At 41.9% G+C, this 17,262-nt stretch overlaps 1 protein-coding gene across 1 annotated transcript in view; it reads right to left on the reverse strand.

Moving 5' to 3' along the window:
• The window catches only part of LOC114118029 (zinc finger protein 420-like), a 42,439-nt gene extending 29,872 nt beyond the window's left edge, over positions 1–12,567 (reverse strand). The window contains exons 1-3 of the mRNA XM_060398826.1: positions 12,404–12,567; positions 12,166–12,170; positions 6,669–7,669 (exon numbers count right to left, since the gene is read on the reverse strand). Of these exons, the coding sequence (XP_060254809.1) occupies positions 6,669–7,669; positions 12,166–12,170; positions 12,404–12,563 (1,166 nt within the window). The 5' untranslated portion in view covers positions 12,564–12,567. The remainder of the gene's footprint in view (positions 1–6,668; positions 7,670–12,165; positions 12,171–12,403) is intronic.
• Positions 12,568–17,262: the final 4,695 nt, after the last annotated feature.

Here is a 17,262-nt window from a genome sequence, read left to right on the forward strand (position 1 = left end):
TGCAGACAAAAATGTCTTTCCTTTCCTTCTCCTTGAGAATTCCAGACCCCTCCCTCCTTGGGGACCCCCGGACTTCTTATCAACCTGCTTAGGAATTGACTCTCTCACTCTTGAGTGAAGTCTATGGCCACAGCCCAGAATGTCGGCCGTCCCTGGAATACAATGGACAGATGCCATGTGACTGTGGGAAGATTTCCTAATGTGACCCAAGTTGAAAACAGCAAGTACAGAGAGCTAGTTTTTCAATGAGAAGAGTGTCTGATGGTATACAATAATATACTTTTTTACATAGTAATATGCTCTAGCGCTCTTTACAGCATCAGACCTTGCTTCTATCACCAGTCACATCCACAGCTGGGTTTTGTTTTTGCTTTGGCTCCATCCCTTCATTCTTTCTGGAGTTATTTCTCCACTGATGTCCAGTAGCATATTGGGCACCTACTGACCTGGGGAGTTCCTCTTTCAGTATCCTGTCAATTTGCCTTTTCATACTGTTCATGTGGTTCTCTAGGCAAGAATACTGAAGTGGTTTGCCATTCCCTTCTCCAGCGGACCACATTCTGTCAGACCTCTCCACCATGACCCGCCCATCTTGGGTTGCCCCACAGGCATGGCTTAGTTTCATTGAGTTAGACAAGGGTGTGATCCTAGTGTGAGTACACTGACACTTGTTTTCTGTGAATATGGTTTCGGTGTGTCTGCCCTCTTATGCCTTCTTGCAACATCTACCATTTTACTTGGGTTTCTCTTACCTTGGAGTGGGGTATCTCTTCACAGCTGCTCCAGCAAAGTGCAGCTGCTGCTCCTTACCTTCGATGAGGGGTATCTCCACACCACTGCCCTTCCTGACCTTCAACGTGAGATAGCTCCTCTAGGCCTTCCTGCGCCCACTCAGCCACAGCTCCTTGGACTTTGGGTTGCTCCTCCTGGCCACTGCCCCTGGCCTCAGGCGCCGCCTCTGGCCTCAGGCATCAGGTGGCTCCTCCCGGCCATTGCCCCTGGCCTCAGACATGGGGTGGCTCCTCCCGGCTACTGCCGGTTGCACTCAATATGCCAGCACCTTTGGAAAACTCAGCAGTGGCCATAGGACTGGAAAAGGTCAGTTTTCATTCCAATCCCAAAGAAAGGCAATGCAAAAGAATGCTCAAACTACCGCACAATTGCACTCATCTCACATGCTAGTAAAGTAATGCTCAAAATTCTTCACGCCAGGTTTCAGCAATACATGAACCATGAACTTCCTGATGTTCAAGCTGGTTTTAGAAAAGGCAGGAATAAGAGATCAAATTGCCAACATCTGCTGGATCATGGAAAAAGCAAGAGTGTTCCACAAAAACACCTATTTCTGCTTTACTTACTATGCCAAAGCCTTTGACTGTGTGGATCACAATAAACTGTGGAGAATTCTGAAAGGGATGGGAATACCAGACCACCTGACCTGCCTCTTGAGAAATCTGTATGCAGGTCAGGAAGCAACAGTTAGAACTGGACATGGAACAACAGACTGGTTCCAAATAGGAAAAGGAGTACGTCAAGGCTGTATATTGTCACCCTGCTTATTTAACTTGTATGCAGAGTATTTCATGAGAAACGCTGGACTGGAAGAAACACAAGCTGGAATCAAGATTGCTGGGAGAAATATCAATAACCTCAGATATGCAGATGACACCACTCTTATGGCAGAAAGTGAAGAGGAACTGAAAAACCTCTCGATGAAAGTGAAAGAGGAGATTGAAAAAGTTGGCTTAAAGCTCAACATTCAGAAAACGAAGATCATGGCATCCAGTCCCATCACTTTATGGGAAATAGAGAGGGAAACAGTGGAAACAGTGTCAGACTTTATTTTTCTGGGCTCCAAATTCACTGCAGATGGTGACTGCAGCCATGAAATTAAAAGATGCTTACTCCTTGGAAGAAAAGTTATGACCAACCTAGACAGCATATTCAAAAGCAGGGACATTACTTTGCCGACTAAGGTCCGTCTAGTCAAGGCTATGGTTTTTCCTGTGGTCATGTATGGATGTGAGAGCTGGAGTGTGAGGAAGGCTGAGTGCCTAAGAATCAATGGTTTTGAACTGTGGTGTTGGAGAAGACTCTTGAGAGTCCCTTGAACTGCAAGAAGAGCCAACCAGTCCATCCTAAAGGAAATTTGTCCTGAATATTCATTGGAAGGACTGATGCTGAAGCTGAAACTCCAATACTTTGGCCACCTGATGCAAAGAACTGACTCATTGGAAAAGAGCCTGATGCTGGGAAAGATTGAAGGCAGGAGGAGATGGGGACAACAAAGGTTGAGATGGTTGGATGGTGTCACGGACTCAATGGATACATGGTTGAGTAAGCTCTGGGAGTTGGTGATTGTCAGATGTGCTGCAGTCCATGGGGTGGCAAAGAGTTGGACACAACTGAGTGACTGAACTGAACTGAAAAGAGCCAGGTACAAATCCATAGTTATTGAACTTTATGCGCTGTACAGATTTTACAGATTTAATAGATTAGTAAGCAGAGAAAACAATCCTTTTGACCAGTTCTGAACCATTTCTGACCATTTCTATATAACTTTCTAAGTTTTTACTTTGTAATCTTGAATGAGCCACATAAATAATTTTAGATTAAACAATATTGCTGTTCAAAATTGTTTGAATATTTGATCAAATATTCAGAAAATGTAGAGCTTGGGATTTACTTCATTGGATCTGAGCTCAATTTTATGTAAAAAGAATTAAGTCAACACAGAGACCTTACTGAGCAACTGGATTGAACTGAACGCAAAGACCACTCTAATGGATGTTTTACCAGTAGAGGTAACTGGCAAAAGTATCAAAAACAGAAAAAATGTCATATACTGTTAACATTTTCATGCACACAAACATATACTAGTTGGGAGAAAAATGATTCATGTTTATAAAATCAGAAATAGATTTCTGTGCTTAAATCTTATAATTTATTTGTGGCAATATTCTGTATTTTTAAAATACACTAGGGTGCAAGAACACATAATGACAAAATTAGAGCTCTTGGTTCTGAATCTTTTATTCCTTTCAAAATCTCTATCATTTGTGTTGCATTATATTTTAGATATAACATTTAAAGATTCATAAGTAATAACATTCTTGTAAATATTGTAGAAAATACAAAGATGTGATAAGAATTCTGTCTGGAAAATGAGTGTGGAGTGTATTACCAATGGAAATGATCAGACCTGGGCTTGAGTGATGAAAACCTCCATTCTCAAAATGCAAGAACCTTACTAAACAGAGGTGAGTGTTCATTTTCCAAAGCAAAGGGAACTAAGAAGGCGCAGTTTGCTACATTAATTTTGGCAGCTTATACACATCCCTCACTAAATCTTTCAAAAATCCTTATGAAAGTCAAAAAGCAGGAACATCACAGTTCACAATATCACAATATCGCAGAAGCACCTGAACCAGGGAACGTGAGGTGTAGTGGGATAAATGTTAGCAGTGATCTGAATCCTGAAAAATATCAGTTTTATACAAAATTCACTTCTTATACAACTTCCATGTTCTGTATCCTAAGACTGCACTTAAGAGTGAGTCCTTCCTACCAATATAGACAAAGGTCTTTCATACTTTTCTCCTTCTATTCCCCAAACTTTCTGTGGAATTTTGGACCACTGAGGTAATTCTATTCATAAGGACAATTTCTCAATCCTGTTCTAAATGTGTCAAGTTGCATATATATGTAAATTGATCCCTAATTTCCCCTACTTCTCTAAGGTCCCAAACTGAACCACATGCCAATGAGAATCTCAGAACCTATGCCTCCCCATGTTGATCTCTCATATGGGGAATATTTTCACCAGTTGAACGTCACTCACTCAGGTTGAGAACTCATCATGCTCTATAGAAAGCCAGGATACAGACAAGGGAGACAAGGTTCTCGGACACAAGGGAGAAGTGATCTAAAGAGCTGGTCCTCACTATGACAAGAAAAGGAAAAAATAAGTTGATAACCAACTCCCCAGGCAGAAAAATTAGAAGCAGAGAACTAAAGGTTTGCAGGTTCCCTCCGTTCAAGAATTTTAGGGGGAAAAGCAGACACAGCCCCAAACCCAGGACAGAACTGTCATTTCCTCCTTTTCTTCCTACTGCTCTGTCTTCTCTGAGGATGTTATGTAGCAAATACATCTCTGCATATTGAAAATATACCTTCAAACGCATCTGCACAGCTCTTTAACCTGTAACTACTTCACCTACAGACAGAAGGACCTTGAAAAGCTGAAAAGACCCACCTTTCCTGTCCTGCCTCAGGAGAGATTCAGGAACAATTACTTCCTACCTGGAGACCAGCCTTTCAACTTATTTCTTGATTTTTTTCTCCTCAGAGAGAGCTCCTAACCCTCTGCTCACACAGGTGATGTAAGCTGACTGATTTCCCTGGTCCAAATCCAGCTAGACCATTCCTGCAGCCTCTCCTCAGACTGAAGCCAGGCCTCAGCTCTCACAGATGGACCAGGAGCCACGTCCTTAACCCGGGCCTCCCCTTAGAGTCCCCTGGAGCACCTCCTACACACCACACTGATGCTCCCACAGGACCAAGACAGAACTTTGTGGGGAGGTTATCGCTTAACACTGGTCAGGTGATCTTGATAGGAAACCGGGTTGAAACCACTTACAAGGTTCTTTCTGAACCATTTCAGTGAATATGAACCCCTCGAGGTCAAGTCCCCACTCTAAGAAGTTATAAATCTGCAGGTCTGAAAAGGGGCCATGAAATGAGTCTTCAGCAAGTTCCCTGTTTATTTTGATGCTTCTCCCCCAAGACCCACACTCAGGAGCCCTGAGCTTCAGCCCTCACACTCAGCACACTTGAGACCCCTCAGGAGAGGAGGTTCTAGGGCAGGAATTTCTTAGGTCAAGGTTAGGACCAAGCAGAGAAAGCTCCAGTACTTGTGGTTCAGGTCTTTATAAGAGTCCTTGGGTGAAGTGCTGTGGGCTCCCCAGGCTGAGTGTGGACCGGTCCATTCAAACCAAGAGGAGCAGGAATCTGGTGAGCTCTGAGGGTGTCACTGAAGTGGGGCCTGTGCAGTAGACCCTGGGGTTCAGCAAGACTGCTGGTCTCAAGGTGGGTAGTCATCTAGTGCAGGTGTTCCCAGGACTGGCTGGTGTGAGTTCAAGGACCTGCAGGCTGCCTGCTCCCCAGACAGACGCTGAGGCAGCAACAGCATGGAGTAGTTCAGGTGTGTATGATCCTTCTTAGAACCATCACAATGTCCCAGCGGTTACAGAGAGGGGGAAAAGTACAACGGAGAAATGATGGGGAATATCCAATTAGTTGAGGCTTAAAGGCAGTATGGAAACTAATTGTTACAGATATCATCCCTCTGTGCTAACAAAGAGTTTATTGTTAGGTATTTTCCCTTCAACCTTAAATCGATAGGTTCACAATTCATTACACACCAACTTCATCACAAGAAATCATCCAGTTTTATTAACATGTCATATCACACAGTCAGAATAAAATCTTTTCCAGCCCACTGTATAACTGAATAAAATACAGATTACAAGCATAAACAACGATATTCATTCCTCTGATACAAGGATCTGAGAACTGTGATTCCTATGGTTACAAAATGGAGGTTAATCATTTACGAAACAAGACATACACTAATTACATGACTTTTCTGGGAGGGGTTTCCATACATTTCTAGGGAATCAGAGATGTCTTTATCTGAAACATATCAACTAATATTCATGACTTCTGTTGATATTATAAAGATACATCAAGATTTCAGTGAACTGTCATTGTATTTTACTTAAAAAACAAGTGACATAACTATTGAAAATGTACATCTTACTTTATTACTCCCTGAACACTTACGTCATGGTGACCTATAGGGATGTTTGACCTGAATGAGTAACACCTCCATTTAGATGTACATGTTACATTACTGTGTCCTTAATCTTCTAATGGAGAATAAATATAAATGATTTCTTCCTAGGATAGAAGGTCTTGTCTCATTTTTGAGACAGCAGCCATCAAAAACATAACTTTGCATACACCCTAGAAATGAAGCATAGCAGCATGGAGTAATTTGAGAGTTGAATAACATTTATTTTGGTTTTCAAAACATTGACATGACAAATCATGTCAATATAAACAAAGACATATTGCTAATAATTGTACATTTCTAAATACCAACCTTCATGTTCTAAGCCATACTAACATATCAATTTTCTATCTATTTTAACTATGGATTACTATCTACAATACACCTGGAGAGGAACTTCAAAAAACAGGATTCATGAAATGCTTTCTATTGTGCGGGCTTCCCTGATAGCTCAGTTGGTAAAGAATCTGCCTCCCACTCCACTATTCTGGCCTGGAGAATTCCATGGACACAGTCCATGGGGATGCAAAGAGTTGGACACAACTGAGCAACTTTCACTTTTTCTAGTGTGCAATTTCTGATATTTATTTAGATTTCATTTTTATTAAATACTTTCCTACATTTTCGTGATGTCATTCCTTCTCTTTCTTAAATAAATAGTCTTGTATTTTCTGAAGTGTATGTTTAGGACAAACCTCTTCCATCACTTATTACTAGGGTTTCTCTCTAGAACGTGCTATCTGATGTCTAGTAAGGTGAGAGCTCTGATTAAAGCCTTTGCCACTTTCCTTACATTTGTAAGGTTTTTCCTCCAGTATGAATTCTCTGATGTTGAGTAAGATGTGAGTGCTTGATGTAGGCTTTTCCACATTCTTTACATTTGTACGGTTTCTCTCCAGTATGAATTCGCTGGTGTTGAGTAAGAGTTGACTGGTCCCTGAAGGCTTTTCCACATTCTTTACATTTATAAGGTTTTTCTCCAGTATGAATTCTCTGATGGTAAGTAAGACCTGAGTGCCTGCTAAAGTCTTTGCCACAATCCTTACATTTATAAGGCTTCTCCCCAGTATGAATTCGCTGGTGTTGAGTAAGAATTGAGTTCTGTCTAAAGGATTTCCCACATTCTGTACATTTATAAGGTTTCTCTCCAGTATGATTTCTCTGATGGTAAGTAAGACCTGAGCACTGGTGAAATTCTTTGCCACAATCCTTACATTTATAAGGCTTCTCCCCAGTATGAATTCTCTGGTGTTGAGTAAGATGTGACTTCTGAGTAAAAGCTTTGCCACACTTTGTACATTTATAATGCTTCTCCCTAGTGTTAATTCGCTGGGGTTGAATAAGACTTGAATGGTGACTGAAGGGTTTTCTGCATTCTTTACATTTATAAAGCTTCTCTCCAGTGTGAATTCTCTGATGGCAAGTAAGCCCTGAGCACCGGTTAAATTCTTTGCCACAATCTTTACATTTATAAGGCTTCTCCCCAGTATGAATTCTCTGGTGTTCAGTAAGATGTGACTTCTGATTAAAGGCTTTGCCACACTTTGTACATTTATAATGCTTCTCCCCAGTGTGAATTCGCTGGTGTCGACTAAGGTTTGAGGAAGACATAAATGCTTTTCCACATTCTTTACATTCATAAAGTTTCTTGCCAGTGTGGACTTGCTGATCTTGACTAAGCTCTGAATTCTGATTAAGGGTGTTGCCACACTCTGTACATTTGAAAGGTTTCCATCCTGAATGAATTTTCCTGTGTCTACTTAAACTGGATGAGTTAGTAAAGGCTTTCTCACATTGCTTACACTTGTAACTTTTCTGCGGATTCTGAATACTCTGCAGTTGAGTGAGATTTGAAGACTGAATAGAAACATCACCATATTCACAATTGTAAGTCTTCTCTCCAGTGTGTGTACTCTCATTTAGTGGAAAACCTGATGTTTGATAAAAGATATTCCTCCATGTACTATTTTCAGAATCTTTGTCGGAAGATTGAGGTCCCTGATATTTCATAGGGTTAGAGTCTTGTTCAGTTTTACACTCACTTTCATTGCATGCATGGCTTCTCACTCCATCATAAATATGCTTGTAATTATTGGGTGTAGAGCTCTTACTTAAGGCCTGACTTCTGTTATTACACGTGAGAAGTTGTTCCATATTAACCATATCATGATGTGTATTGAAAAATGATGGTAGGATTAATTCTCTTCCATTATTATCAACATCACACATTTTGGAACAGAGAGAAACTGTCTGTTGGTGGAAGAATAATGACCCCTTGCTCACAGATCCCTCAGACTGATTATATTGTGAGTTTTCCCCATCATTTTTAAATTTCTGGTTTTCAGACGTGCTTGAATGCATGTGTAATCGAAGCCTGTGTTCCGAGAGGTTTGCAGGAGTACTTGGAGTAGAGACTGGATGACTTTCCAGATTTTCCACATTTCCCTTCAGAGAACGTGTATATTTCAAAAAATGATTTAAGCCTTTGCTTGAAGAGATACACTTCTCTGCAGATGTTGATAACTGAAATGGATGTTTTCTGCAGTTTGACTCACATTGCTGATTTCTTTTGGCAGTAATGTCTGCATTGTGTGAAACTGTCTCAGTTTCTTTCTGTCCATATAAACATCTTCTAGGTCTTTCACATACCCCTGTATATTCCTGGTCTTTTATTAAACGTTCATTTCCAAGGTGAGCTCTTTCATATATTCCTAGGTTTACTTTTTGGATTAAATTTTCTAATCTTGGATTCTTTGACATCAAACCATGGGTGTTATGAGAAGACAGAGCTGAAAGATACCAAATGAAAGTTTTCTTATCTACGATTCTTATCTACTGGGGCTGGTGTGAGCTCAGCTGGGACAGAAAGGGAGCCTCATTCTTTGTGGGAAGAGAACATGGCAACAGTCTTGGCAGCAGGACAGAGTGAGACCTGTACACAGGGTACTGATCCCAGCCCTGCCCACCCAGTCTGAGAGTGTCCACTGCTGCAGACAAAGGCTGGGTGCTGAAATGTGGGGTCTGGAGAGCAGACCCAGGCAGAGGACTGCTGTGGTCTGTGAGGAGACATCCTGAGGGGACGGGGGTAAGGGAGGAGCTCTATAAATAAGAATGCTTGTGGAGGAAGCCTGAATCACCAGACAGCAGAGCGCCATTGTTGAGTGATGCCCAAAGGGAAGACCTACCATTGCAGCCCCTCTCCCCCTGCGCTGGCTCCTCCTCCCCCAGCACTAGGAAGGGCCACCACCCAGGTGGGCTCTATTGAGCTCCAGCCACAGCCTCCCCCCATGCACCTCCTCCACAATCAGCAGACTCCTGTGCTCTGGCGCAGCCTCTGGAGCAGACACCTGTGGGTGGCCCACACACAGAGAAGGAGCTGAAACCTCAGCTGAGCCCCAGGGTTAAGGAAGAAAACCTGAAGTCTCTCCTCACGGTTACACAAACCATGCTTTTATACCTGCAACTGGCTTTGTCAACTCAGCCCCTACAGAACATCCAAATGGACAACCAGGGCTCCCCCAGTCATGGGAGGTGCAGCTTTAGCAGCTGTGGACTTTGTGGGGAGGTATACTAGGGGGTGGGGCCAGGCCAGAGTCTGAGCTGCCCCCATAGCGCCACAGCAGGTCCAGCTCCTGAATACAATTCTGGGACCTTAGTTCACTGGATCTTTGCTGGTGTTCCAGTGAAAACAACATCTGAGAGACACCAGAGCAATGTGCCAGCATGCCCATGATTGAAGGGGGGCCAAGAGCAGTGCCAACATGGGATCACATGAGACTCACACAGAACATGAGCACACCCAAGGTGAACATCCCCAGAGGAGCAATCCTTAGTGGCTTCTCTCCCAGTGGGTGTCCTCCAATCCTACCTGCCTTGACCACAGATCAGAATCACAGCAAAGAAACAGATCTGGGGGCTCTTCTCCACCAACCAGGGAGCAGACCCCACCCCTGACAGGGCAGTGACAACCAGAGAGCCAAGGGGAAGCTCCCCTGAATATCCAGGGGAGGCTCGGGACAGAATAACAGCAATCAAAGCCCAGATCAAGGGGATAAGGGTACAAGCCTGTGGACCAACCTCACCCCCTGGGGGAAGACAACAGAGCAAGAGGAGCTAGGATCCTGCAGCCTGCAGAACAGACCACAGACCCAGAAAATGTGACAAAATGAGAGGACAAAGAAGTATGGTGTAGAGGAAGGAGCAAGACAAAAAGCTACAACAACCACTAAATGAAGAAGAGACAGGCAGTCTAATGATTACTCTTTCACTTAAGTCATCTTAAATGCTGATGCCGCTAGATGCCTCTAATTCTTTAACCCACTTTTTATTTTAGCGTGTTCTATATGATGGTTCAATATAAAAATCATAAATGATACTGACATAGGTCTAATCAGAAAGCGAGGACATGTAGGACAAAGCCTGGGGAAGCTGATAACAAGATTAATTAAATAAAGAAGCAGTTCTTGAGGAATTAAGAAATGAGACTTTGAAAATATGGTGTGAACACTATCAATGCTCTGTGGAGATCTAATTGGGAAGGAAATCTTAAAAAGAGTAGATATCTATACGTAAAATGGATGCTCTTTGCTGTACAACATTGTAAACCAGTTATACTCCAATGACAATGTTTTAAAAAGATTCTATTATCTAAACATTGCAATAGTTTGAAACCATTAAAAATATGTTGGAAAATGTTTTAAGCTCTTATGCCAATTTATTTGAAAATTCTTTCAGTTAATTGAATATATTTAAGTCTTTTAGCATTAAGGAATTGAGGCAAATACACTTAACATTTCATATGAGTTCATATGAAGAAACCAGAAACTTTGAGGTAACCCTGAGATTGGCATTCTTTCTCTTTAGGGAGGTTTTGGTTTATGCAGTGAAGAAATAACTTGAACTCAAAATTTACAAGATCCTATTTGAAGCTTCCAGTGTTTTAGAAATTAAAGTCAGGGGAAAAAAAAAAAAAACCTAAACACACACACACACACAAAACCTCTGTCCCCAGTATTCTTAAAAGTTTGGCAGCATGTCTACAATTCCACTCACACACTGCCATCTAGAGGTACAAACCTTAATAGGAGCGTCGTACAGTTTTTCAGAAATGTGCAGTTTTCCTAGGACCCCAACCCCCACCCAAGAAATGGAATAGTAATCGATTCATGCAGGTTGTCACAGGCCAAGAGAAGGATGTCTGTTCTCACTGTGATTGAGAAAAGTAATCACTGGAGATGAATTCAGGAATGATTTAAAGAGACAGAATGGGGCAGGTGATATCTGCCTATGACAGCAACAGAAAGAAACCCAGACTTCTCTACAATCATTTCCATTGAAGCAGATCTTCCCAAACCACATGACAAAGGATGAATTCCTCACTAATCCTTGGACCCGTCGTTGACTCATCGGCTCCATCCATTCACACCTACCTGTGTATATGGCTGGCGTCTCCAGTCTCCTTTCATCCCAGGGAGTCTTCATTTGCTCCAGAAAGGTGACCAGGTCTGGCTTAGAGACCACAAGACCTGCTATCAGGAAAAGGAATATTTGTTTTCCTAGAGATTCATCAGTTTCCAATCTCATATGTATTCAAGTGAGAAGAGAAGACACATGTGCTAAGTCGCTCCAGTCATGTCTGACTCTTTGTCACCCTATGGACTGTAGCCCGCCAGGCTCTTCTGTCCATGGGAGTGTCCAGGCAAAAGTACTGAGTGGGTTGCCATGTCCTCCTCCAGGAATTATTCCAAACCCAGGGATCGAACCCATTTCTTTTTACATCTCCTGCATTGGCATGCAGGTTCATTACCACTATTGCCACCTGGGTAGCCCAGAGAAGGCATGGTAGAATGTAATACAGCCTAGAAATAAAGTATTTGGGGACATAATTTCCTAAGCTGTATTAACATTCCCTGGTGGCTCAGCTGGTAAAGAAGCCACCTGCACTGTGGGAGACCTGTATTTGATGCCTGGGTTAGGAAGATCCTCTGGAGAAGGGAACAGCCACCCACTCCACTATTCTGCCCTGGAGAATTCCATGGACTACTCCATAGGGTCGCAAGGAGTCAGACATGACTGGAATCTTGCTCATTACATTATTACATTATTAACATTCTAGAGAAGGCATGGTTGAATGTTAATATAGCCTAGAAAATTATATCCCCAAATACTTTATCGAAGCAGTTTTAACACATAAAGAAAAGATTCTAGTTGAGATTCTAGTACTTGAGATCCTAGTCAAGTACTACTAAGGCCAAAGTAAGTAAGTAGGAGAAATCTGATTTATAAAGGAGAGTGGCACCCTTTTATACCACAGAACCTACAGAATTACCACTCACCTAGAAGAAGGAGACAGATTCCATCAAGGAAAAGTTAGAATCATAATGAGTCATCATGAAGTCTTCTTTCTCAACTCATAAATAACCATTTTCCCATAGAAAGCAGGGATCTGAAACTATTATAAGGAGCAGAGGATTCTAGGAGACATTCTAGATATACAGGAACCAAAACCCAATGGGTAGAGAAGGGATTCTGGAAGGCAGTTATCCTCACCCAAGGAGGCCAGGTTGCTGTAGTTCTCTAACATCACGTCCCTGTACAATTCTCGCTGCCCGAGGTCCAGGCATTCCCACTCCTCTTGAGTGAAGTCTATGGCCACATCCTGGAATGTCAGCCGTCCCTGAAATACAAAGTACAGGTGCCATGTGGCCATGGGAAGACTTCCTAATGTGACCCAATAGGAAAACAGCAAGAGAAATGGTTTTGATTTAGGAGAATGTCTGGTGTTACACAAGAATACAATTTTTACACAGTAATATCTTCTACCACATTTTTAACCCCAAGAAAAGAGGATGAGATACGATCCATCAACCACTACAGAAATTATTCTGATTTGGAAGAGAAATTATATAATCAGATCAACATTGGCATATTTATTTTTGAGTGTTGTACTCAGTTGACAGATGATAAACTGTCTATCAAAAGAAACAGGAAATATATTTACAAAGCACTTCCTGATCCAAATGTTCTGGAATGGGCTCAGTGTGCCACATTTTTCACAAGCTTATTTGAACTAGTAATGTTGAAAATTCTGCTCCATGAGTGACAATGTTTGAACAGCAACAAAGTAGAATAGTAAGCAAAGAATTCATATTTAACTTTGAATTATAAGTGCTTTACAGATTTTTACAGGTCAGATAGAATAGTAACCTTGGTGACAAGAATCATTTTAATGATCTGGTATATACTACTCTCTGAGAGTTTTCAGAGTCTTGAATGTATAACAGAAATAATTTAAAATCAATGATGTTGCTGTAGCATCTTTTGGCAAATATTTTAACAAACTTCATTGAAATGACAGCTTAAGGGATCGGGGAGCCTGGTGGGTTGCCGTCTATGGGGTCGCACAGAGTTGGACACCACTGGAGCGACTTAGCATCAGCAGCAACTTTTACTTCAGTTTGTGACCCTAGACTTTAATCAAACACAGACAAATGCACAGAGCTAACTCTAATGAAAGTTTATAGAAATTACTGTATTTGTAAATAATACTAAAAACAGGAAAAGTGTTAGTCACTCAGTCTTGTCCTACTCTTTGCAACCTGTAGCCTGCCAGGCTTCTCTCTCCACAGGATTCTCGAGGCACGAATACTGGAGTGGGTAGCTATTCCCTGCTTCAGGGACTCTTCAAAAAAAAGAAAAAGAAAAAAATCAATCAAATGATGTTAACATGTTCATGCCTACAGACATACACTAAAACGGGACTGTATACTTATTAAGAGACAAATTGTCATGTCAATAAAATCAGGATAATTTTTAACTGATTGAAAATGTACATAAATATTTGAAGATGATATTTTTAGGTAGGTAGAATAGGGAAAAGGAGTCCAAAATGGCGGAGACTAAAAGACAAGGAAGGTCAAAGGAAGGTCCGAAGACCAGAGTGAAGACTTCAGGTAGAACAAACAGCACTCCTGGCTAAACCTAATTTGCATAGGGCAGGCCCAGGTCGAGGAGAAAACATATAAAAGGAGGAGCCAAAGCGCTCTCTCCCGCGTGCATGTGGTCTTTCTATCTTCCTCCCTCCGCCACAAGCTCCTCCATTCTCTTCTCTGCATCTGAATGCAGAGTTCCAAAGAATAGCAAGGAGAGATAAGAAAGCCTTCTTCAGAGATCAATGCAAAGAAATAGAGGAAAACAACAGAATGGGAAAGACTAGAGGTCTCTTCAAGAAAATTAGAGATACCAAGGGAATATTTCATGCAAAGATGGGCTCGATAAAGGACAGAAATTGTCTGGACCTAACAGAAGCAGAAGATGTTAAGAAGAGGTGGCAAGAAAACACAGAAGAATTGTACAAAAAAGATCTTCACAACCTGGATAATCATGATGGTGTGATCACTCATCTAGAGCCAGACATCCTGGAATGTGAAGTCAAGTGGGCCTTAGAAAGCATCACTACGAACAAAGCTAGTGGAGGTGATGGAATTCCAGTAGAGCTATTTCAAATCCTAAAAGATGATGCTGTGAAAGTGCTGTACTCAGTATGCCAGCAAATTTGGAAAACTCAGCAGTGGCCACAGGACTGGAAAAGGTCAGTTTTCATTCCAATCCCAAAGAAAGGCAATGCCAAAGAATGCTCAAACTACCGCATAATTGCACTCATCTCACATGCTAGCAAAGTAATGCTCAAAATTCTCCAAGCCAGGCTTCAGCAATACGTGAACTGTGAACTTCCTGATTTTCAAGCTGGTTTTGGAAAAGGCAGAGGAATCAGAGATCATATTGTCAACATTTGCTGGATCATGGAAAAAGCAAGAGAGTTCCACAAAAATACCTATTTCTGCTTTATTGACTGTGCCAAAGCCTTTGACTGTGTGGATCACAATAAACTGCGGAAAATTGTGAGAGAGATGGGAATACAGACCACCTGACCTGCCTCTTGAGAAATCTGTATGCAGGTCAGGAAGCAACAGTTGGAACTGGACATGGAACAACAGACTGGTTCCAAATAGGAAAAGGAGTACGTCAAGGCTGTATATTGTCACCCTGCTCATTTAACTTCTATGCAGAGTACATCATGACTGAACTGAACAACAACAAGGGCGTTTGCCATCTGTCTCTGGGGAGAATGAACCCTATGGTGCTGCAACTGACTTCAGTCCCCTTAAGGGAGTTCAGGGTGGATTGAGGCACTCTGTTCCAGGGAAATCTGCTGAAACAGGTCTTTCAGTTCAGTTCAGTCACGCAGTAGTGTCTGACTCTTTGCAACCCCATGAATCGCAGCACACCAGGCCTCCCTGTTCATCACCAACTCCCAGAGTTCACTCAGATTCATGTCCATCGAGTCCGTGATGGCATCCAGCAATCTCATCCTCTGTCGTCCCCTTCTCCTCCTGCCCCTAATCCCTCCCAGCATCAGAGTCTTTTCCAATGAGTTAACTCTTCTCATGTGGTGGCCAAAATACTGGAGTTTCAGCTTTAGCATCATTCCTTCCAAAGACATCCCAGGGCTGATCTCTTCAGAATGGACTGGTTGGATCTCCTTGCAGTCCAAGGGACTCTTAAGAGTCTTCTCCAACACCACAGTTCAAAAGCATCAATTCTAGAGTCTGATATTTTCAGGAATTGCTTTTATGATCCCAATCCTTGCATCTCTTCATATCTAGGAAAGCACTAAACCACTAAATGATGACTTCAGTTCCTCACGACTGGCAGGAAACCTTTTGTAAAGTAAGTGCTTGATTGCACTGAACTCCCCCTTCACTAAAGTCACATACTGACCTTCCCCCACTGTCTCTTTGGAGCAGTTTCTCAGAGTTCTGAGATGCTGTCTCCTGGGCTGCTGTCCTCATTTTGCCCCAAATAAAACTTAATTCACATCTCTCAAATTGTGCATCTGTTTTAGCTGACAGTGTTCAGTTTTCAAAGCAAAGAGTAACTAAGAAGATACAGCATTTCCTCATTAACTGTGATAGGCATATCCATCACTTTTTCTTTCCAAGATCCTTGTTCAAGACAAAAAACAACAACAACAACAACAACAACAAAAAACAAAACTGAATTTCATAGCCTGGAAATCTCACAGAAGCAATGAATATTAGAGGTCACGGGGTAAGAGTACACGGAAAAATGCATATCACTGCCAGGCATCTTAGCAATATTAGGAAAACCATGATCTCAATCTATTTTGAAAAATGTCAGTTTTCTGCAAATTCCACCTCCTATATACCTCCCATGATCTGTAGCTTAATAGTCCATCTAATTAGCATATTTTTCTTATCGGTATAGAGGATTGTCTCTGCTACTTCTGAAAAATTCAGGAATGCTGAGTTCATTCTATTAACAAGGGCATTTTCTTACTCCTGTTCTAGAGAGCTGAATTGCATCCACATGTAAATTCATTATGGCATTTCCCCGACTTCCCTAAGATCCTAACACTGAACCGCATCCCAATGGGATTCTCAGATACCAGTGCCTCCCAGTATTGATCTCTCACAAAGGGAATGTATTTAACATTGAAAGTCACTATTTCATGTTGAGAATTCATCATGCTCTATAGAAAGCCAGGATACAGACAATGGAGAAAAGGCTCTGGAATATGAGGGAGACGAAACCTGAAGAGCTGGCTTTCACTATTTAAAAAAAAAAAAAAAAAGGAAAAAAATAAGAAGGTGATAACAAGCACTCCAGGCAGAAAACTTAGAAGCAGAGAACTAAAGGTTTGCAGATTCTCAGTCCAGGCATTTCAGGAGGAAAAGCAGACACAGTCCCAGACCGGGGGCAGGACAATTACCTGAGAAGCTGCCATTTCCTCCTCTTCTTCCTCCTGCTCTGCGTCTTCTGTGGGGATACGACGTCTCAAACTCACATCTGCATGTTGAGAAAATAACTTCAAAGGCATCCATATGAAGAAGCTAAGCTACTCCATTTTGTTAACAGAAAAACTCCATTTCGTAAGGTTCCAGGAAAAGAGCCTTTGGAAATCCCCTGACCTCACCCCACCACCCACGAGCCAATTGGACCCCAGACCAAAATCTCCTGACTTAACGCTCAGGAACTTATAGTCTACCTAGACAATAGGGACCAATCAAGAACTAACATATAACCCTTCGAAAGAAAGTGACCAATCAGACGTTCCCCTACCTAGAAATCCTTTTTTTCCAAGTATACTCCCTATATAAGCAATGTAATCCAAAACCCGGGGCTCCTCCCTATAGCAGCTGCATAGGTGAGAGCCCCAGCTGGAGCTTGGTGATAAAAACTCTCTTGCTTTTGCATCGGATATTGGCTCCCTGGTGGTCATTGGGAGATTTCGCGACTTGGGCATAACACATACAGCCCTTTAACCTGCAACTGCTGCAGTGAAAAAGAAGTTTTCTTGTTTCTCTCACCCTTTTCTGAGCTCTTTG

Source organism: Ovis aries, chromosome 14 (genome assembly GCF_016772045.2).
Source record: "Ovis aries strain OAR_USU_Benz2616 breed Rambouillet chromosome 14, ARS-UI_Ramb_v3.0, whole genome shotgun sequence".
Taxonomy (NCBI): Eukaryota; Metazoa; Chordata; class Mammalia; order Artiodactyla; family Bovidae; genus Ovis; species Ovis aries.